At 44.9% G+C, this 23,442-nt stretch overlaps 1 protein-coding gene across 1 annotated transcript in view; it reads left to right on the top strand.

The window, feature by feature from the left end:
* CALCR (calcitonin receptor) overlaps window positions 1-23,442 on the top strand; it is a 196,167-nt gene that overhangs the window by 158,066 nt on the left and 14,659 nt on the right. The window contains exons 10-11 of the mRNA XM_040352334.1: window positions 4,260-4,478; window positions 17,370-17,411. Of these exons, the coding sequence (XP_040208268.1) occupies window positions 4,260-4,478; window positions 17,370-17,411 (261 nt within the window). The remainder of the gene's footprint in view (window positions 1-4,259; window positions 4,479-17,369; window positions 17,412-23,442) is intronic.

Consider the following 23,442-nt stretch of genomic DNA (forward strand, 5'->3'; position numbering starts at 1 on the left):
TATAAGACGACTTTCTGGATGCAAAAACATGCATCCAAAGTCGGGGGTCGTCTTATACGCCGGGTACGGTCTCAGTACTCACTTTTTTTTTCCAGCGGTGACAGTCTCCCGTGCTGCGAGCGTGAGCGTGAATGATTTCAAAGCCGCGCCTTCTCTTCAGAGTGTTCTGTGATAGGAGGAACACAAATCTTCCCAGCAGCGCCTCTGTTCTGTGTTCCTCCTATCACAGATGCCTTCTCATCCTCGGACGAGATGAGAAGACGTCCGTGATAGGCGGAAAACAGAACAGAGGCGCTGCTGGGAAAATTTGTGTTTCTCCTATCACAGAACACTCTGAAGAGAAGGCGCGGCTTTCAAATCATTGATGCTCGCGCTCGCAGCATGGAGACTGTCACCGCTGGAAAAAAAACTGAGTGTTTGCGGTCAGGCACAGTGGGGGAAAGTGATGGGGGTATTACTTCTTCTTACCACCAATGTAACTTGATTATCATACAGATCGCTCATGTAAAGCACCTTCCCAGCACTTACCACCAATGTAATATTGTTATCCCACTATCCACCAATGTAATATGGTTATCCCATTATCCACCAATGTAACTAACTAGGTTATTCTACAAAGTACCCTTGTCAGGGGGGGCATTCCTTCTCCTAAACATGGGCAAGTGATGGCACAGAGAGGGGCAAGTGATGACACAGTGAGAGGCAAGTGAGGGGCAAGTGATGGTACAGTGAGGGGCAAGTGATGGCAATGTGGGGGCATGTAATGTAATGTAATGTAATGGCACAGTGATATTTGAAAAAGCCTGTTTCTGTCAGCGGTTCTGGCTACCCCTCAGCTTCCAGAAAGACTAGTAGGAAGGGGGTAGTCTTATACAGTGAGTATATCCCAAAATCAACATTTTTCCTGGAAAATTGTCGTCTTATATGCCGGAAAATACTGTATTTTCTTGGTGGGGGCGGGGCCAAGTGATACACGGGAGCGTGCCCGCAAGCTAACCCCCTTGGGAGAGCGCTTCCCAGAGGGGGGGTTAGCTCTTGCGGGGAGGAGCCAAGACAGCTGCCGAGGGACCCCAGAAGACGTGGATCGGGGCCACTCTGTGCAAAACGAACTGCACAGTGGAGGTAAGTATGACGTGTTTGTTATTTAAAAAAAACGAACCCATACAACCCCTTTAAACTGAAAAAATATGCAAAATATGAAAACATTGTTGACTAGAGTCCACACAGGGGGATGGAGAAGGAAGGGGTGGTGCACCAGCTAGGTAAGCAGATTGTGCTGTATAATAGTAGGAGAGAGGATTAGAAGAGAAGAGAGGAGATATGGAGATAGAAAGAATTTCTGGCATAAGAGAGAGAACATTAGGTAGTTACAGCACATTTTCGATGTGTGAACCAAGATGACCATTTATACAGAAATTTTTCCATACTAGGAATTCGTCTATCCATCTGGCACCGAAGGTTCAGATCTGCAATTGTACTGGAGATGAATGTGGGTTCTGTCAGTTTCTGGTGATATTTATTTTTGCCGCAAGTAGTAGGTGTAATATTACCACCCCCTCCTTCCCATCTGTTATTACGCCCCATTTTTTTCTTTATTTTTTATTCATTTAGTCATTCTATTCTATTTTTACTCTCTTCCCTGTACATCTGTAATTACCCCCCCCCCCCCCCCCCCCTGCTTCTTCTTCCCCTTGTACCTTTAAGACCTAATTTCCATGCCCCCTTAGCTCCTATTTAAACTTTCCAGGCTGTCCAATCCACATGATTTGATAAAGGACCATGCCGAAAAGCATTATCAGTATAACAGCCTGCTGACAGCTTTCCATGTGCTCTACAACTGCACATTTGTTCTATCCCAAGCCTTGTCGTGGTGAATCGGTTCAACATCGCTCTGTTTGGTGATGTCACATCCAGCTCGGGATCCGACTACACAAGCTGCATCATCTGGCGATTTGGAGTCCAATGTCTGGCCTGTTGGGGGCCTCTCCACATCACTGACCCTTACAGGTTCCACCAGTGGTCTGTCATCTCTTCCATTGGGTGGATGCCCATGCGACATCTGGCACCTTTACACCTTTTGGTTGCCCCCAGAATCGGCCTTGATGTGCCCAAGTCAGTCTGCTGAGGTTTGGGTGAGATTGAAGTTCAATATCAAGCATGATGTTTAACATTGATTGCCTGTCAGCCATGTTTTAACCTTTTCCATTCTTGGAATACTTTGATTTTACAATAAATCTTTTTACACAAACCGAGGCATAGTCATTTTTATGACTTCTCTGAGGCAGTGGCGGCCCATACATAGGGGGCGCACGCCCTCCCCAGGCAGTCACAAAAAAATTGAAAAAAAAGTCCTTTTAAGTGCACTGTGTTTGGGCGCCGGACACAGTGATTTATGGGAAGCACCACAACTATGCAATCACAAGATTGCAGACGAGATGCTTAATTTGCAGAGTTTTGAGCTGCCCTGTGGCACGCTCTATCGTGCAAGACAACTTCCACACGTAGTATCACTACGGCCGGGTGCTTTGTTACGACGTCACTTCCGATTTCCCTATGCGCACTCTGCACTGTCTGGAGAGGAGGTGTCCCGGCCGCACTGTGTCCCCACTGTGCTCGCTGACTGGACAACCCACCAGGCACCGCTGAGAAGGACTGCTGTGTGTGGGATGTCGGCGCTCTATCTTGGGACATACAACACCACCATCCATCGGGGACCCGCTGAGTGAACACAGTGTTATACTGTTATATGTCTATTGATCTTTATATAAGTGTGAGTAGCCATTTGGGTGATTTTAATTAAATAAACCATTTGTTGCATCTTCTGCTACACTTAGTTTTTGGAGCACCTTGCTTTTCTCCCATCGATAGCTGACTAGCCCGTGCTCATTGGGAAGATGAGTATGGCATGAGAGACACTGGGTCAACATGCTGGCATTGCACAGTATGCCCGGCTAGTTGTGGAAGACACCTCTGGGAAGTGTCAAGTTCAGCAGTGCAAGAGGGAGGAAGAGAAGGTGCCACATTTTTTTATATTTTTTTTAAGTTTAGGAATAAGGAAGGATTAAGGCAGAAGTGGCAATAGGGGCTCTTTAAACATTTATTAGCTTATGGTCCTATGTGGTTATATGGCTTTGCTACTCCAGACCCATTTTAGTGCTGGCCATAAAAGAGTGAAGAGTAAGGGATTTGGTGACATGACCTCTTCAGAAAGTTCCCATTCTGCTCTATAGCAGGGATCATATGAATAAGCTTCTGGGTAACCAGCTCTGGAAATCATCAGAAGCCGCATGTTTCCATGTAAGGTACGCATTTCAGTATCCATCTCTGTATCCATTAATCAAGGTTATTGATGTATTTATTTCAGACATTTAGGGCCAGATCCTCAAACGAATTACACCGGCGTATCTATGGATACGCCGCGTAATTTCAAAGTTCCCCCGTCGTACCTCTGTTTTGTATCCACAAAACAAGATACGACGGAATCTGGGCTCGATCCGACAGGCGTACGGCTTAGTACGCCGTCAGATCGTAGGTGCATATTTATGCTGGCCGCTAGGTGGCGTTTCCGTCAAATTCCGCGTCAAGTATGCAAATTAGCTAGATACGGCGATCCACGAACGTACGTCCGGCCGGCGCATTTTTTTACGTCGTTTGCGTCCGGCTTTTTCCGGTTGTATAGTTACCCCTGCAATATGAGGCGTATCCTATGTTAAGTATGGCCGTCGTTCCCGCGGCGAATTTTGAAAATGTTACATCGTTTGCGCAAGTCGTTTTGCGAATAGGGCTTTGCGTAGAATGACGTCACCGTCGTAAGCATTGGCTTGTTCCGGTTTAATTTCGAGCATGCACACTGGGATACCCCCACGGACGGCGCATGCGCCGTTAAAAAAAAACGTCATTTACGTTGGTTCACGACGTATTAACATAAAACACGCCCCCATCACATACATTTGAATTGCGCGCCCGTAGCTCAAACAAGTTCTGGGACTTTTTTTTGGCAGATTTTTTATTTTTTTTTGCTTTTTACATTGGTAACCTTTTGACCTGTACAAAATCGCGGCAAGAACGCATTAAAAAATGCTGCAACGCTCACAGGGGTTATAACCCTCCCTTCTCAAAATAAAAACTCTTGCCTTCAGTTACACTTTATTTGTGGCATATATTGCAGAATGCACATGTCAGAATTACTAATATGATGTATAAATACATTTTCAAACGTTACTAATGATTGACAGCACATTTCTTTTCTCTCTTTTCAGGTTAACTTGTTTTTCCTTTTGAACATTGTACTAGTACTTGTGACGAAGTTACGAGACACCCATCGAGCAGAGTCCAATATGTACATGAAAGCAGTACGAGCCACGTTAATTCTGGTGCCATTATTAGGGATCCAGTTTGTTATATTTCCATGGCAGCCGGAGAACCGTCTGGCGGGGGAAATTTATGATTATTTCATGCACATATTGATGCATTATCAGGTACCGGACACTTGTCTTTTCCTGCTTTTTTTGTTTGTTTTCATCAAATTACAGTATATACATCAAGGAGTTTCATGTATTTGAAATAACTAAACATTTGCAAATTGGACCTTCCACTAGGGTGACCACGTGTCCCGGATTGCCCGGGACAGTCCCGCATTTTGCAGGTCTGTCCCGGGCACCTTCATTCCAGGACAATACAGTGTCCAGGAATGAAACTGAAAAAAAGCAACCCCCCCCAGGCCAATCTGATGCCCCCAAAAAAGCCTGCCACATCACCGCTTTACTCACTGACAGTACTTGTCCTGGCCGGGAATGCCTGGAGGAGCACAATCCCCGCCCCTTGCTTGTGATTGGAGAAATCATAAATCCCGCCTCTTGTGTCCAATCACTGTGCTGTGATTCGTTACAGCACAAGCTGATTTTTGTTAAGGGAGAGTGTCCCTGAATGGTAGTTTGGAAATGTGGTCACCCTACCTTCCACTCCTCCAACTTTAAATGGTAAGATAAAGGCAAAAGTGATGTCATTGGACCTGCTCTAAGAGTCTTAGGAAAGCTGAGGATCCCAGGACAGGACAGCTGAAACAGATTCTTGCAAAATTTCCCAGAATTCCAAGAGAAGGCCAGTAATGTTAGACTTACCCCCAGCAAGCGGCTAGAAGGTGCTGTCTTTTTTTAGAGGTTCCTATGGTGGGTGGGGGGGCTACAAAAGAATAAATAGGCCTGGAGCAAAAAAAAAAAAAAGAATAAGCACAGGGCCTACATGATTGGGTGGATAGAGAGGGGCAGATTCACAGACAAAGTACGCCGGCGTATCTACTGATACGCCGGCGTACAGTACTTTAAAATTTCCCGCGTCGTATCTTTAATTTGAATCCTCAAACCAAGATACGACAGCATCTGGGTAAGATCCGACAGGCGTACGGCTTCGTACGCCTTCGGATCTTAGATGCAATACTTTGGCGTCCGCTGGGTGCAGTTCGCGTCGTTTTCCGTGTCGGGTATGCAAATGAGCTTTTTCCGACGATCCACGAACGTACGCGCAGCCGTCGCATTCTCTTACGTCGTCTCTAGTCGGCTTTTTCCAGCGTATAGTTAAAGCTGCTATTTTGCGGCGTATAGATAGACTTGCCATGTTAAAGTATGGCCGTTGTTCCCGCGTCGAAATTTTAATTTTTTTATTTTTTGCGTAAGTCGTCCGTGAATAGGGATGGACGTAAGTCACGTCTAAGTTAAAAAAATTACGTCGTTGCGACGTCATTTCACGCAAAGCACAGCGGGAAATTTCAAAACGGAGCATGCGCAGTTCAATCGGTGCGGGGACCCGCTTCATTTAAATGAATCACGCCCCCTACCCGCCGATTTGAATTCCGCCGCCAGAAATACACTACGCCGCCGTAACTTACGGCGCAAATTTGTCCTGGATTTGACTTAAAGCCAAGTAAGATACGGCGGCGTAGCGTATCTCTGATACGCTGCGCCTGTCCATTTGTATGTGAATCTGGCCCAGAAAGTCTAGGTGTATGAGAAGTTAAATCTTTAAGTTACAGGTGATTTGGAAGTCACTTACCTGATTGGATGGGGGTAGGTTGGTTAGGAGGGGTTTCTGAGAGGAGGAGCATTGCAGCATCAATTGGTGATCAGCACATGGTCAGAGATGCTCACACATTTATTGATTTTATGAAGGTGAAAGCAGCTAGGAAAGCAACAGTCTTTGAAGGCTGTCAACTTAGTGTTATTGTGAAATAATCAGGAAGCTATTTCATTATGGGGTCTTCTATTTCATTGTGGTCAACTGGTAGTGATTATGAATCTGGTTATTTTAGTGGTTCATTTTGAGACTATCCCCGAGGTGCCCAATATTGCTACTGGGGTCCTAATATATGGAATTGGTTCCACAATATTGCTGCTGGGTGCCTAAGGTATGGAACTGGTTCCACAGAGACGTAGATTGTGATTGTTCCTAGTGCCTTCAAAGACCTGCAACCTTAGTCTGCTTTATAGTAGACATGTGCATTAGTTTTCGTCTGAATGCATTTTCGTCCGAATTTCGTTTTTTTTTTCGCATTCGTTTTAACAAACAATAACGAACACGCAGAATCAAAAATCCGAAAGATTCGACATAAAAAATGCTGTATTTTCATTTTTTTTCGAAAACAGTTTAATATAGATAGAAGATTCGGCATGACGGTGACAATAGTGATCTGTGTCTATCAAACCTGCGGTTGAATGTGCCTAACCTAACTCTATTAGTCGAAGATTATTCGACATAGAGAGAAAAGATTTGATATTATAGAGACATGAAGATTCGACTAAGCAGCTAAAAACATACGATTGCCACGAGCGGACATTTATGGTCAAATACTCCGCCCATAGGCTATAGAAGAATTCTAATGTTGGTTGACTAGTAATAATAATTAATAAATATAATTATTACTAGTCATACAACATTGGAATTATACTATATTTCGGCCGGAAATGCATGATTGTGGCGTTGTACAGTTTAGCTGCTTCGTCAAATATTCTTAGAACATTCGACAGACACCATAAGCCTTCAATTGACAGATTCGACCTTAATAAATTCTGATTTTCGGACAAATGGATTTTTTAATGAAACTAAATAAATAAAAACTAATCTGGAGTAACTAAATAAATACATTTTTTGGACGAAAACAAAGGCCCAGATTCTCAAAGGGCTTACGACGGCGCAACGCCATGTACGCCGTCGTAAGTCCTAATCTGGGCCGTCGTATCTATGCGACTGATTCTTAGAATCAGTTACGCATAGATAACCATTAGATCCGACAGGCGTAAGGCTCTTACGCCATCGGATCTTAAATGCAATTTTTTTTTTGTCCGCTAGGTGTCGCCTCGTTTTCCCCGTCGAGTATGCAAATTAGCTAGATACGCGAACATACGCGCGGCCGACGCAGTAAAGTTACGACGTTTACGTTAGGCTTGTCCCGGCGTAAAGTTGCCTCTGCTATATGAGGCGCAACCAATGTTAAGTATGGCCATTGTTCCCGTGTCGAAACTTGAAAAGTTACGTCGTTTGCGTAAGTCGTCCGTGAATGGGGCTGGACGCCATTTACGTTCACGTCGAAAACAATGACGTCCTTGCGACATCATTAGGAGCAATGCACCCTGGGATTTTTTACGGACGGCGCATGCGCAGTTCGTTCGGGGGGTGGACGCGCTTCATTTAAATGAAACACGCCCCCTACCCGCCGAATTTGAATTACGCGGCCTTACGCTGCGTGATTTACGCTACGCCGTCGCAACTTTACACGCAAGTGCTTTGTGAATAAAGCACTTGCATGAAAAAACTTGCGGTGGCGTAATGTAAATGACATACGTTACGCCGCCGCAGAGATACGCCCGATCTACGAGAATCTGGGCCAAAATATTTCAGTGTGCACATGTCTACTTTATAGTTGTATTGTTGTGTAAAAGAAATGCATATTGTATCACTTGCTATTAACTCAATTTCAAGTGTGATTTGGTCAATTGCAGAGAATGTTATGGTAGTGTGGATGGAAGGTTGACTGAGAACATCTGTTCTATCCTAATCATTATAGTGAATCTTTAGTGAATCTTTAGTGAAAAATAGTACTTAATATAAAGTGATTATATTAAAATAACATAAATAAACACATAGGGCCATATTCTCAAAGAATTACGCCGGCGTATCAGCAGATACGCCGACGTAAGTCCGAATCTAAGGCCGTCGTATGTCTAAATGTATTCTCAAACTGAGATACACTTAAACATGCCTAAGATACGACGGCCAGCGCCGTTGTATCTTAGGCTGCAATATCTACGCTGACCGCTAGGTGGCGTTTCCATAGCGGTCAGCGTAGAATATGCAAATGACTAGTTACGTGGATTCACGAACGTACGCTTGCCCGTCGTAGTGATTTAACGTCGTTTCCGTAAGAGATACGCGGCGTAAAGATAAACATGCCCCCTAGGTGGCGTACTCAATGTTAAGTATGGCCGTCGTTCCCGCGTCTCAATTTTAAAATTTTACGTCGTTTGCATAAGTCGTCTGTGAATGGCGCTGGACGCCATTTACGTTAACATCAAAACAAATGACGTCCGTGCGACGTCATTTAGCGCAATGCACATCGGGTAATTTACCCGACGGAGCATGCGCAGTTCGAACGGCACGGGGGCGCGCTTAATTTAAATACAAGCCGCCCCCTTGGAGTTACGCGGGGATACGCCGGGCCAATTACACTACGCCGCCCCAAACTACGGAGCAAGTGTTTGGGGAATACAGCACTTGCTCCTGTAAGTTGGGGCGGCGTAGTGTAAATGGCTTACGCTACGCCCGCCTCAAATCTACAAGAATCTGGCCCATAGCAATTAGCACTTAAAAATTAACAAGTGTAAGTGAATTAATAGTGCATGTGAATGATCCATAAACATATAAAGAAAGTTGAAAATAAAATAAATTCATATAAAAGTTTTCATAAATAACACCGATTAAGCAGTGATTGATCAATGGATGGTATCTTTCTTGAAGAAATCTTGATACAAACTTTCCACCACACCTCATGTGCTTGTGAATCCACTCCCAAAGGAAAAAAACTCACCAAAACAATATGCCTCACATTCACATGTTCGGCACAATAGCTTCATAACCCACTCGGGTTGATAGACAATTCCAACGGTGATCACAAATCAATCAAATCCACATGAAAAAAATGTAAAATACTTCCAATGGTGAAGTATGTAAAACCAATTTATTTAAAAGTGCTCACAAATCTTCACTCATTGTACTCACATGTTATAAAATTAACACAGACACTTTAATCCAAAACGTTCTCTAATGAAGGAGACTTGCAGTAAGAGGTTAGGTTATTGCGGTCGCGGCGGACACAGAACACCCAGCAGATCTCACCCTCCACTTGCTCGCTCACTTCCCCAGCCGGAACAGATACCTCCCTCGGCGGTGATAGTACGTATAGGGATCACACAAATTTGCCGTGCAGGCCCCGCCCAGACATGTTTCGTCAGTATAGACTTTTTCAATGGGATTGGCTGCATGGCATAGCAGCATCATCTTTATAGTCCGCCCCCCCCCCCCCTCCCTTGGAATGGAAAGTGGTGGAAAGTTTGCATCAAGATTTCTTCAAAAAAGATACCATTCATTGATCAATCACTGCTTAAACACTTGAAGATTGGTGTGATTTATGGACACTTTTATATGAATTTATTTTCTTTTCAACTTTCCTTATATGTTTATGGATCATTTGCATGCACTATTAATTCACTTTCACTTGTTAATTTTTATGTGCTAATTTTTATGTGTTTATGTAATTTTAATATAATCACTTTACTAGTACTGTTTTATGAAACAGAGCGCTACTATTTTTTTCACTAAAGATTCACTATATTCATTTCTATTTAAGTAGCAACTGTAGGTAATCAAGTTTATCCTGTGCGCAGTGGTGGTTTAGAACGTTACTAGGGGTGTTAATTAGCTTTGTTTACCAGCGTTTATTTATCTATCCTAATCATTGCATTTTTATTTTAGGCCCTCTTTAACCACTTCCATACAGGGCACTTACGCACCTTCCCGCCCAAGCCAATTTTCAGCTTTCAGCACTGTCGCACTTTGAATTGCAATTGCGCGGTCATGCTACACTGTACCCAAACAAAATTGGCGTCCCTTTTTCCCCACAAATAGAGCTTTCTTTTGGTGGTATTTGATCACCTCTGCAATTTTATTTTTTTTGCGCAACAACTAAAAAAAGACTGAAAATGTTGAAAAAAAAATACGTTTTTATTTTTTTCTGTACATTTTTTTGTAAATAAGTAAGTTTTCTCTTTCAATTACGGGCACTGATATGGCGGCACTGATGGGCACCGATGAGATGGCACTGATGGACATCGATGAGGTAGTACTGACGGGCACAGATGAGGTGGCACTGATTGGCGGCGCTGGTATGCGGCACTGATGGGCACACATAGGCGGCACTGATGGGCACACATAGGCGGCACTGATAGGCACTCATGGGCGGCACTGATGGGCACTCATGGGCGGCACTGATGGGCACTCATGGGCGGCACTGGGCACTCATAGGCGGCACAGATGGGCACTCATGGGCGGCACTTATGGGTGGCACTGATGGGTGGCACAGATGGGCACTGATAGGTGGGCACTGGGCATGGATGGGCACTGTGGGGTGGCACTGATGGACACTGTGGGGTGGCACTGATGGACACTGTGGGGCGGCACTGATTTACCCATGTGTGCCAATCAGTGCCCATTTGTGGGCACTGATTGGCAACTTTTTTTTTTTTTAAAGCTTTTTTTTTTTTTGCTCAGACTTTTTTTTATTTATTTTTTGCCCCCTTTTTTTTTGCCCTTCCCTGGTGGTCCAGTGTGGCGATCCGAGGGGGGGCTGCGCTGATAAACAATCAGCGCGAACCCCCCCTGTCAGGAGAGCCGCCGATCGGCTCTCCTCTACTCGCGTCTGTCAGACGCGAGTGAGGAAGAGCCATCAACGGCTCTTCCTGTTTACATCGTGATCAGCCGTGGTTGGAAGTTTGTTGTCAAAAAGTCCTATCGTGTGTATGGGCCTTTATAGCATTTATCTGTGTTGAAAGTCGTATAAAACTTACCTGTATTGGTGCTCCATTTCTGGGTCCAACATTATACCATGTGTCCCGCGACAGCTTATTGTTGTGGGCATCAATGTCATCAGAGCCTTTGAAGTCTTCACTACCATGAACTCCCTAGTGCATCAGGTGTACAGGGACAAGAACACTGAAAGACCTACTTGACAAAGTGGACAGCAATTATCTGTGTTGAAATCTGGACAGGCATGCTGATAAAAAAATGGACAAAGAAAGAGCAAAAAAGGACTTCAACAAAATATCAAGAAAACTAAGGTTATAACAAAAAGAAGGACAGCTAATGTCAGAGTTAACATGGAAGACATAGAAGTAATAGACAGCATCTGCTTCCTTGGATAAATGATTAACAACAAAGGATCCAGCAGTCAAGATATGCTACATAGACTGGTACTTGGAAGAGCAAGGATGAATGATTTAGAAATGATCTTTCAAAGTTCTGATCTGCCTACCAAGAGAAAATGCCACAGCGTGTGCAGTTCAGATGTCACTCTCTGCGGATGTGAAAGCTAGACAATGAAAAATCAGAACACGAAATGTAACTATGTCTTTGAAATTTGTTATTGGCAAATAATTCTAAGAATCTCTTGGACCGCAAGGAAATCAAATAATCAGCACAGCCAGCCCAGCCGTTCATTAGAGGCCCAGACCACTAGGCTGAAGATGTTGGCCCGGATTCACAAAACACTTACGCAGACGTATCGGGAGATACGCCGCGTAAGTGTAAATGTGCGCCGTTGTATCTATGCGCCGTGCCCACAAAACGAAATACGCCTGAAAATAGGCTTCCTACGACCGACATAACTTTCCTATACCGGCGTATCGTAGGCGCATATTTACGCTGGGCGCATTTGCCGCTCCCATTGATTTTCTATGCCCATATGCAAATGAGGGAGATACGCCGATTCACGAAAGTAGTTGCGCCCGGTGCATAATATACGCGGTTTACGTAAGTCGTACGTCCAACGTAAAGTTATTCCCCATATAGGAGGCGCAACTCATGCAAAGGTATGGACCAGGGAACACAAGCCGTTGTATCTTTTGTTGTTTACGTTGTATGTGAATATGACTAGGCGTTGCAAAAGAAAAGCTGACGTTTCGCACTATGCCTTAGCTATGAAGAAGCACTAAGGCATAGTGCGAAACGTCAGCTTTTCTTTTGTTGTGCTGTTTTTTGCTGTGGCATGTATTTTGTGATTTTTAATTAAAGGAGGAGTTTTTTTGGAGTGCGGCTGTCCCAGCTTTTTTCCTTCATCCTAACCTGCATGACTAGGCGTTAGTTACGTTCACGTCGTAGGCAGTGATTCGACGTATCTTAGGCAGTTGTTTCGACGTGATTCTGAGCATGCGCACTGGGATGCGTCCATGGGACGGCGCATGCGCCGTACGTTATTCGTATCTTTATGACGCTCAGTCCATCATTTACATAGGGTCACGCCTCACTAGCATGGCTCACACCCACTTCCACTTACGCTGGCTTACGCCGAGGAAACCCAGCGCAGATTTGGGGGCGAGTGCTTTGTGAATACTGTGCTTGCCTCTGTGCGCTGCGTTGGCGTAGCGTATATTCGATACGCTACGCCGGCATTAAATATGCGCAGAGGTATGTGAATCCGGGCCGTTGTATTTTCGACATATGAGAAGATCCCACTTACTGGAAAAGCCAAAAATGCCTGTAAAGGTTGGAACATGCCATTGCGAGGACTAGGGGATGATCTAATGTTCTGGCCCAACTCTGTTCAGTCCGAACTCAGGGGAAACTGCCGCATGATAGCAGGTTGTCAACCCAGTCAGTTGCAGCCATGCAATTTCCCACCTCACAGCCACACATAACAAAGGGATAGGGATGCTGGTGATACCATTGACCTAATATGGTTTTCACTCACCCAACATATTAAATTCAAAATACTAACAACAACTTACAAAGTCACCCACAACTCAGCCCTCGGCTAAATCACTGACCTACCGGTAGTCTCAAAATACCAACCTAATCGTTCTCTTTGTTCCTCCCAAGACCTCCAGCTTTCTAGCTCCCTTGTCACCTCCTCCCATGCTCTCCTCCAGGACTTTTCCAGAGCCTCTCCTATGAAACTCCTTACCCCAATCTGTCAGATTATCTCCTACTCTGTAAGATTTTAAACAATCCTGGAAAACCCTCCTCTTCCTGCTCACACCTAAGGCCCCTTTCACACGGTTGGACCGTTCAGGTATGCCTGTCAGTTTTGTCAGGGCCGATCCTAGGCACCCAGGCGCCTGCAGAGGTGGGGGCGCTGAACATCTAACATACTCTTTAACAGAAGCCCTCTCTGTGTCCATCACAGAGGCCCCTCTCCAGGTCCCAATAAAGTACTCTGCTTCTCTTCCTGTATTTTGTTTATTGTTAAGAGATCATGTAGGGATCCCAGGTTAATCAAGACTTCATGGGGGAGCATCTCTGTGGTTGAGTCATTGCCATATAAACATTTGTAAAGAGGAGGAGTTAGTAAAATGACCACACCCATGTGGGGGCGCCAGAAATATTTCTGCACCCAGGCGCCTGTGACCCTAGGATCGGCCCTGAGTTTTGTCATGTGGTCTATCATACAGTCAGGCCAAGTACACACGACCGGTTTTCTTGGCAGAATTCAGCAAGAAACTCGATGGGAGACATATTCTGTCGAGAAAACCGGTCGTGTGTACACTTTTCGCCAAGGAAACCGACGAGGATCTCGTCGGGCCAAAAAGAGAACATGTTCTCTATTTCCTCGTTGGGCAATGGGAAAATTTGGCTCGCCGAGATCCTCGGCGGCTTCACAAGGAACTCGACGAGCAAAACGATGTGTTTTGCCCATCGAGTTTCTCGGACGTGTGTACGGGGCCTCAGTTTTGCCGGCGGACTTGAACTCCATGCAATTCTATGAGACATGTCCGCTGACATCCGATCTGCCAAAATCAGACGTATGGCGATACGTCCCCATCTGTCCATGGCGGATCGGATAGGGTGAGATCTGATGAAAAGTGAGCAGAGAGGGACCTGTCATCCACCAGCTCAGCGGAGATCTGCAGAGAGATCGCCCGCTGAGCTGGCGGGAGCTGGCGTACTCCGTAGCGACGGAGTCCGCCTCATGTGAAAGAGGCCTAACAATTGTATGTTTAATTTCTCCATCAGCTCATCCGCCACAGTTATTACCTTTTGTATCACTTGACCCTCCCTTCTAGATTGTAAGCTCCAACGAGCATGACCCTCTGATTCCTCCTGTATTAAATTATATCGTAATTATACTGTCTACCCTCCAGTTGTAAAACGATGCGCAAACTGTTAGCGCTATATAAATCCTGTATAATAATAATACGGCCATATTTGGACAATGCAATTTACCGAAGATGGCCATACTAGGTCAATTAGCTGATCCTTACTGAAGAACCCAATAGAAGATAGATCATTCTAGAGGAACATTATCCATGTGGTTGCCAGGAGTCAACATCAACTTGATAGCACTTGATAATAACCTATTCTCCATACTCATTCACTCATTTTTTTAAAGTGGACTTCAACTGTGGGTTTTAGATTAATCTTCAGCCCCGGGAGATTTGGCTGCCCAATGACCGGGCAATTTTTTTGCGATTTGGCACAGCGTCGATTTAACTGACAATTGCGCGGTCGTGCGACGTGGCACCCAAAGAAAATTGACATCCTTTTTTTACCACAATAGAGCTTTCTTTTGGTGGTATTTGATCACCTCTGCGGTTTTTATTTTTTGCGCTAGAAACAAAAAAAGAACAACAATTTTGAAAAAAAAAAAGCAATATTGTTTACTTTTTGCTATAATAAATATCCCCGAAATGTATATAAAAAAATGTGTTTTCCTCAGTTTAGGCCGATACGTATTCTTCTACATATTTTTGGTAAAAAAAAAAAAATCGCAATAAGTGTTTATTGATCGGTTTCTGCAAAAGTTATAGCGTCTACAAAATAGGGCATAGTTTTATGGCATTTTTATAAAAAAAATTATCAGTAATGGTGGCGATCAGCCATTTTAATTGTAACTGCGACATTATGGTGGACACATCGGACACTTTTGACACTATTTTGGGACCATGTAATTTTGTAATTTTGTAATTTATACAGCGATCGGTGCTATAAAAATGCACTGATTACTGTGTAAATGACACTGGCAGGTAAGGGCTTAAACACTAGGGGGCGATGAAGGGGTTAAGTGTGTCCTAGGGAGTGATTCTAACTGTGGGGAGGGCGTAGCTACAAGTGACATGACAGTGATCACTGCTCCCAATGACAGGGAGCAGTAGATCAGTGTCCTGTCACAAGGCAGAACAGGGAAATGCCTTGTTTACATCCATCTCCGTGATACGATCGCAGGACACCGGCAGACATCGAGTCCCACGGTCACACTCACAGAGCTTGCGCGCATGCCCACAATGGTGCGATTTAAAGGGGACGTAGAGGTAAGTCCCTTTTCGCAGCTGTGCCCTTCTGCCGACGTATATGTGCGTGGTGCGGTCGGCAAGCGATTAAAGTGACTGTAAAATCTGGTGTAGCTCTACATAGAAACCAATCGACTTCCAGGTGTTTTTTTGCCAAAGCTTAACTGAACAAGCTGAAGTTAGAAGCTGATTGGCTACCATGAACATCAGCACTATATATTGCACTCTCCAGTTTCAGTAAACCAACCCCACTGTCACCATGCCCATTTGGAGGAAAATGACAGTGACTTAGTAAAGACCCCCCAGCTGTAGAAACTCACCTTTCTACAGCTTCCATTACTGCTCCTTCCTCTGTCACAGCTGGCACTAAAATATATAGGGGCAGATCCACGTAGCGCGGCGCATATTCCCGCCGGGCGTAGCGTATCCAAGAAACACTACGCCGCCGTAACTTTTTTTTTTTTTTTCAAATCCTCAAAGAATGCGCAACGTAAGTTACGGCGGCGTAGTGTATCTTTGGCGGCGTAAGGGCACGCAATTCAAAACGATGTGATGGGGCGTGTTTTATGTAAATACGTTGTGACCCGACGTAAACAAAGTTTTTTTTTAACTGCGCATGCGCCGTCCGTGGGGGTATCCCAGTGCGCATGCTCGAAATTAAACCCGAACAAGACAATGCTTACGACAGTGACGTCATTCTACGCAAATTTTGGCATAGATCCGACAGGCGTACGGCTTCGTACACCTTCGGATCGTAGGTGTAATTTTCCGGCGGCCGCTGGGTGGAGTTCGCGTCGTTTTCCAGCTTCGGGTATGCAAATTAGCTGTTTACGGTGATCCACGAAGGTACGCGCGTTCGTCGCATTCTCTTAGGTCGGTTTTTCGCGTTGTAAAGTTAAGAGTGCTATTTAGATGGTGTAAAATGACACCATCCATGTTAAAGTATGGCCGTCGTTCCCGTGTCAAATTTTACATTTTTTTTTTTTGCGTAAGACGTCCGGGAATACGAAAGTACGTTACGCACGTCGCCGTTCAAATAACACGTCGGGGCGCCGTAATTTAGCGCAAAGCACGGCGAAAAATTTCCAAACGGAGCATGCGCAGAACGTGCCTAATTTAAATGGTACATGCCCCATTTGAATTAGGCGGGCTTGCGCCGGACAGATTTACGTTACGCCGCCGCAAGTTTACAGGCAAGTGCTTTGTGAATCAAGCACATTTACGTCGAAAACTTGCGGCGGCGTACCGTAAACGGGATACGTTATGCCGCAGCGCAGGTACATGAATCTGGCCCTTTGTCATTACTTAAGATAACAAAGTAACACACACACACACATATATATATATATATATATATAGCATTTAGCTGCAGATGGGGACAAATGTCCGAGCCTGGACGCAATACCCTAAGAATATTCGACTTTGCCTCATTCACACAACAGCCAAAGCTCTATACATTGTGTGAAAAATTACTAAAACCAGTGAGCAAATGTTGGTTTGTTCACACAGGTCGAAGGTACATGCCGTTTCACTGGAATATGTCCTTTTATTTATTTTTTTAGCCTGCTAAAAGAGTTAAAAAAATAACATTCTTTGTACCCAATACAAGGTTCACTTATTAAAATATTATTTATTATTATTAATAATAATAATAATAATAATAATAATAATAATAATAATAGTAGTAGTTATAATCATAATAATAATAATAATGTAATAATATATATATTAAAAAACATGTAATTCTTATTGATTAATGTTTAAATGGTGAACCTCTTTATGCTTTTTTAGCGATTAACACATAATGTTTGTCTTTCTTTTAAGGGATTACTTGTTGCCACGATCTTCTGCTTCTTTAATGGAGAGGTAAAATTATTATTATTATTATTATTATTATTATTATTAATATTATCAGCCTCTTTTCTTGTATTGTGTCATTATGATGGAAATTCATTTTACATGGGAACTTTGTGGTTTCTATTCTGAAGAGTACCTGTCCCCGTTGAGTTTCTATAAGGCCGCGTACACACCATCGGTCCAAACCGATGAAAACGGACCGAAGTCAAGTTTCATCGGTCCAAACCGACCGTGTGTACGGCCCATCAGTCTTTTGTGATAGAACTTGCTTTAAAATCGAACCGATGGACGCCTAACCGATAGGTCCAAACCGATGGTTAGTACAAAAAAACATCGGTTCAAAACCCGCGCATCAGAATCAAGTCGACGCATGCTTGGAAGCATTGAACTTCATTTTTTTCAGCACGTTGTGTGTTTGACGTCACCGCGTTCTGACCCGATCGGTTTTTGGAACGATGGTGTGTACGCACATCAGACCATCAGGCCACTTCAGCGGTGAACCGACGAAAGCTCATCGGATGGACTGACCGTGTGAACTCGGCCTAAGACTCTGGACACAGTAACACCTTGGATTACGAGCATAATCCGTTCCAGGAGAATGCTTGTAATCCAAAGAACTTGCATATCAAAGCGAGTTTCCCCATAGAAGTCAATGGAAACAAAGATAATTTGTTCCGCATTGACTTCTATTGCAAGCAATACCGCATGTGGCCAGAGGTGGGGGGGTGTGGAAACACTCGGAGACAGCTCTGCTGAACACGGAAACCCTTGGAAAGGCTCGGAAACACTCGGGAACTGAGTAATTGTGAGTATTTCCAAATGACTCCGAACCGTACCGAGTGTCCCCAGCGCCCCCGCACCTCTGGCCAAATGCGGTACTGCACACCGCAGAGGCTTGAATTCTGCTAGTTTTCTGAGACAACACTCACAAACTGAGTCAGGATTTAAAAAAAAAAAGTTCCTCGTCTTTCAAAACGCTTGTTAACCGCGTTACTCGTAAACCAAGGTTCCACTGTATTTGGTCTCAATATATTATAATTGTTCAGACTTGTGTATGAAAATTGTGCATTTCTTATCTACAGAGCTATGGTATGTGATGGTGTTATGCACACTCTGGAGTCAGCAGGTGTCCAACGTGGAGGTCAGGCTGTTGGCAGTGCAACAACTGTTAGACCCCACACATACTATACGACTTTTGTTGTCAGATTTCCGTTCGATTTACCAAAACCATGTAGTGAAGGGCCTGCCTGATTGCATACAAATTGAAACTCTTAAAGTGGATGTAAAGCCACTCTCATCCTTTCTGAACTACTGCCATAGTGCTGATCTATAAGGATATAGATAAATACTTTTTCAAGTCACTGGGCCAGATTCACATAGATTAGCGGATCTTTAGATCCGCGTAATCTATGTGATTTATGATCCGCCGGCGCACTTTTGCGAGGCTAGTGCAGTATTCACAAAGCACTTACCTCCAAACTTGCGCCGGCGGATCGTAACTCCCCTGGTGGAATTCAAATTCCGCGGCTAGGGGAAGTGTACAATTTAAATCAGGCACGTTCCCGTGCCGATTTAAACTGCGCATGCGCCGCCGGCGATTTTTCCCAGTGCGCATGCTCCAAATGACGTCGCTAGGACGTCATTGTTTTTGGCGGCAACGTAAATTCCGGCCATCTGGATTCCCGACCGACTTACGCAAACAACGTAAAAATTTGAAACTCGGCGCGGGAACGACGGCCATACTTAATATTAGCTACCCCCTCATATAGCAGGGGTATCTATCAGCCAGAAAAAGCCGAACGCAAACGACGTACAAAAAAAAGCGACGGGCGGGTGTTCGTTTCTGAATCGGCGGAAATCGGAAATTGCATATTCCTCGCGTAAAAAACCGAAGCGACACCTAGCGGCCGGCGGGATATTGCAGCCTAAGATCCGACGGTGTAAGTCACTTACACCTGTTGGATCTAATGGAGATCTATGCGTAACCTGATTCTTATGAATCAGTCGCATAGATCCGACCGTCGGATCTCAGAGATACGACGGCGTATCAGGAGATACGCCGTCGTATCTCTTTGTGAATCTGGCCCACTGTATGTAAACTGATGCATTCTGATGGCGAGCTTGTGCTTTTGAAAAAACAATAGACTTGCAGTGTCTGTGTGTGCTCTGCATAGCGGAGCAGACACAGACCGGTCATTAACCTTCTTCAGCAGGGATCAGCGGACAGACTCCCTGCTGAGGAGGCGGATCCTTTTGAGGGATTTCTTCTCACTTCCTGTTGTGGCTATGGGACAGGAAGTGGAGGGAAATCTTCCCAATGGGACGTAGATGGCGAAAAAATAAATATGATGAAAGGGGTTATAACCCTTCTTCACTCTTTTCAAACTGATAAAAATACGTTTTTGTCTTTAGCTCTCCTTTACCAGACTAAAAAGGCAGAAAATAAGAGAAGTTCATTATTAGGGTTTTATGCACTTTAATGTAAATGTTTTACATTTCTCTTTCCTCTAATCATAAAGATGTCATATAGAGGAGCAGAATATGTAATTCTATCAGTAACCGTTTTCATTTGCATTACTTTTCATACCCCGCAGTGCAGCTGCGTGTTTTCAGAACTCTCTGTGAATTTTAAACAAATCTTTGGCTTTCGGTGTTATTTTCTGGAGGTTTCTACTTGTGTCAGGACAAGTCTAGATGGCGGCATACAGTCAGCCAAAGGCCCCTTTCACAGGGGACGAATCAGTTATGATCCGCCCTTGCTCAGTGGGGATCACTCCGTTGATCCCCCCTAAGCCGGCGGATGACAGGGCGGTCCCCGCACACTGTGCAGGGACCGCCCTGTCTTTTCTCCGCTCTCCCCTATGGGGGGATCGGATGAACACGGACCGTCTGTCCGTATTCACCCGATCCGCCAGACGGATGGAAAAGTAGGTTTTTCCTCCGTCACACTTTGGCGGGTCGGATGTCAGCGGGCATGTCAACGCTAGAGGAGCACGGAGCGCCCGTCCGCAAAAAAAACTGTCAGGCGGACCTGAACGGGCCGCCAGTGTGAAAGAGCCCAAAATCTACCTAAAACATTGATTTTAGTGATTGTAAAATCTCAAGGTTTCACATATACATACCTCCCAACATTTAAAAAATCCACTGCGGGACATTCTTTAAATTTTTTACTAAAGTTGTTGAGGGAGGGCTGCCGCGAATCGAAGTTGTTAAGCGGGGGGGGGGGGGGGCGCAGATCGAAGTTGTTGAGCATAGGGGGGGTTGCCACGGATCGAAGTTGTTGAGCGGGGGGGCGCGGATCGAAGATGTTGAATGTAGGGGGAGTTGCCACAGATCGAAGTTGTTGAGCGGGGGGTTGCCGCGGGTTGAAGTTGTTGAGCGGGGGGTTGCTGCGGGTTGAAGTTGTTGAGCGGGGGGTTGCCGCGGGTTGAAGTTGTTGAGCGGGGGGTTGCCACAGATCGGGGAGTTGTTGAGCGAGGGGGGTTGCCACGGATCGAAGTTGTTGAGCGGGGGTGGGGGGTTGCCGCGGACCAAAGTTGTTGAGCGGGGGGCGCGGCGGATCGAAGTTGTTGAGCGTAGGGGGGGTTGCCACGGATCGAAGTTGTTGAGCGGGGGGTTGCCGCGGATTAAAGTTGTTGAGGGGGGGCGCGTATTGAAGTTGTTGAGCGGGGGGGTTGCCACAGATCGGAGTTGTTGAGGGGGGGGGGGGCGGATTGAAGTTGTTGAGCGGGGGGGGTTGCCGCGGTGTTGTTGAGCGGGGGGCCGCGGATTGAAGTGTTTGAGCGGGAAAATTAACCCATTTGCGGGACTGCGGGAAGATGTAGTCTGTGCTGGAAAGTCCCGCAGAATCAGTGCGGGTTGGGAGGTATGCATATACATTCTATGCATTAAGGTGAAAAACCTTCTTTGGTGCATCTCCTCCCCAGACCCCCCCCCCCCCCTTATTCTCAAAGCTGGATCCTGTCCTAGGCCAACAAGGCCCAGGCCTAGGGCAGCCGGCTTGTGCTACACGGTTAGGAAAATTAGTCTAGCGCCCCATAAAGCGGCCGCACTGCTTTTGTTATGCAGGCGGCTGGCATTCCATAACTGTCCTATCATCCTGGACCACAAACCCCAATTGTTCGTAGAGAGGCAGAATGGCGGTCTGTCAGTGAGGAAGAGGGGGATCTTGCGTTCTTGCTAAGCAGGAACACGGATCTCTCTCTTCCTCCAGTCAAACCATCCCCCACACAGTTAGCAAACACCCCCTAGGCACGCATTTAACCCTTCAATCCCCCTGAAGTTAACCCTTTCCCTGTCAGGGTCATTTATACAGTGGCAATGCATTTTTTTAGCTCTGATCACTGTATTGGCGTCACTGGTCCCCAAAAAGTGTCACTAAGGCCCCGTACACACGGTCGGACAAAACCGATGAGAATGGTCCGACGGACCGTTTTCATCGGTTCACCTCTGAAGTGGCCTGATGGTCTGATGTGTGTACATACCATCAGTTCAAAATCCGATCGGGTCAGAACGCGGTGACGTCATACACACGCTGTGCTGAATAAAAACGAAGTTCAATGCTTCCAAGCATGCGTCGACTTGATTCTGAGCATGCGCGGGTTTTGAACCGATGCTTTTCTGTACTAACCATCGGTTTGGTCCGATCAGGCAGCTGTCCATCGGTTTGGTTTTGAAGCATGTTTAGAAATTTTGGACCGAAGGAAAACAGACTGATGGCCTATACACACGGTCGGTTTGGTCCGATGAAAATGAACTTCGGTTCATTCTCATCGGACCAAACCGACCGTGTGAATGGGGCCTTAGTGTCAGTATCATCCGCCGCAATGTTGCAGTCCCACAAAAAAAGCTGATTGCCACCATTACTAGTGAAAAAATATTTTAAATCTATACCCCATTTTCTATACGCTTATTGGGTTTTTTTTTACCAAAAACATGTAGCAGAATACATATTGGCCTAAATTGATGAAGAAATTATTTTTTATTTATTATATATTTTTTTATATTTATATATATTTTTATATATATTTTTTATATATATATATATATATATATATATATATATATATACAGTGAGGAAAATAAGTATTTGAACACCCTGCTATTTTGCAAGTTCTCCCACTTGGAAATCATGGAGGGGTCTGAAATTGTCATCGTAGGTGCATGTCCACTGTGAGAGACATAATCAAAAAAAAAAAAAATCCAGAAATCACAATTTATGATTTTTTAACTATTTATTTGTATGATACAGCTGCAAATAAGTATTTGAACACCTGTCTATCAGCTAGAATTCTGACCCTCAAAGACCTGTTAGTCTGCCTTTAAAATGTCCACCTCCACTCCATTTATTATCCTAAATTAGATGCACCTGTTCGAGGTCATTAGCTGCATAAAGACACCTGTTCACCCCATACAATCAGTAAGAATCCAACTACTAACATGGCCAAGACCAAAGAGCTGTCCAAAGACACTAGAGACAAAATTGTACACCTCCACAAGGCTGGAAAGGGCTACGGGGAAATTGCCAAGCAGCTTGGTGAAAAAAGGTCCACTGTTGGAGCAATCATTAGAAAATGGAAGAAGCTAAACATGACTGTCAATCTCCCATGTATTGCGAGATTTTGGGCAACAACCTCCTTCCCTGAGTTAGAGCTTTGAAGATGGGTCCAGGCTGGGTCTTCCAACATGACAATGACCCGAAGCACACAGCCAGGATAACCAAGGAGTGGCTCTGTAAGAAGCATATCAAGGTTCTGGCGTGGCCTAGCCAGTCTCCAGACCTAAACCCAATAGAGAATCTTTGGAGGGAGCTCAAACTCCGTGTTTCTCAGCGACAGCCCAGAAACCTGACTGATCTAGAGAAGATCTGTGTGGAGGAGTGGGCCAAAATCCCTCCTCCAGTGTGTGCAAACCTGGTGAAAAACTACAAGAAACATTTGACCTCTGTAATTGCAAACAAAGGCTACTGTACCAAATATTAACATTGATTTTCTCAGGTGTTCAAATACTTATTTGCAGCTGTATCATACAAATAAATAGT

Source organism: Rana temporaria, chromosome 5 (assembly GCF_905171775.1).
Source record: "Rana temporaria chromosome 5, aRanTem1.1, whole genome shotgun sequence".
Classification (NCBI taxonomy): domain Eukaryota; kingdom Metazoa; phylum Chordata; class Amphibia; order Anura; family Ranidae; genus Rana; species Rana temporaria.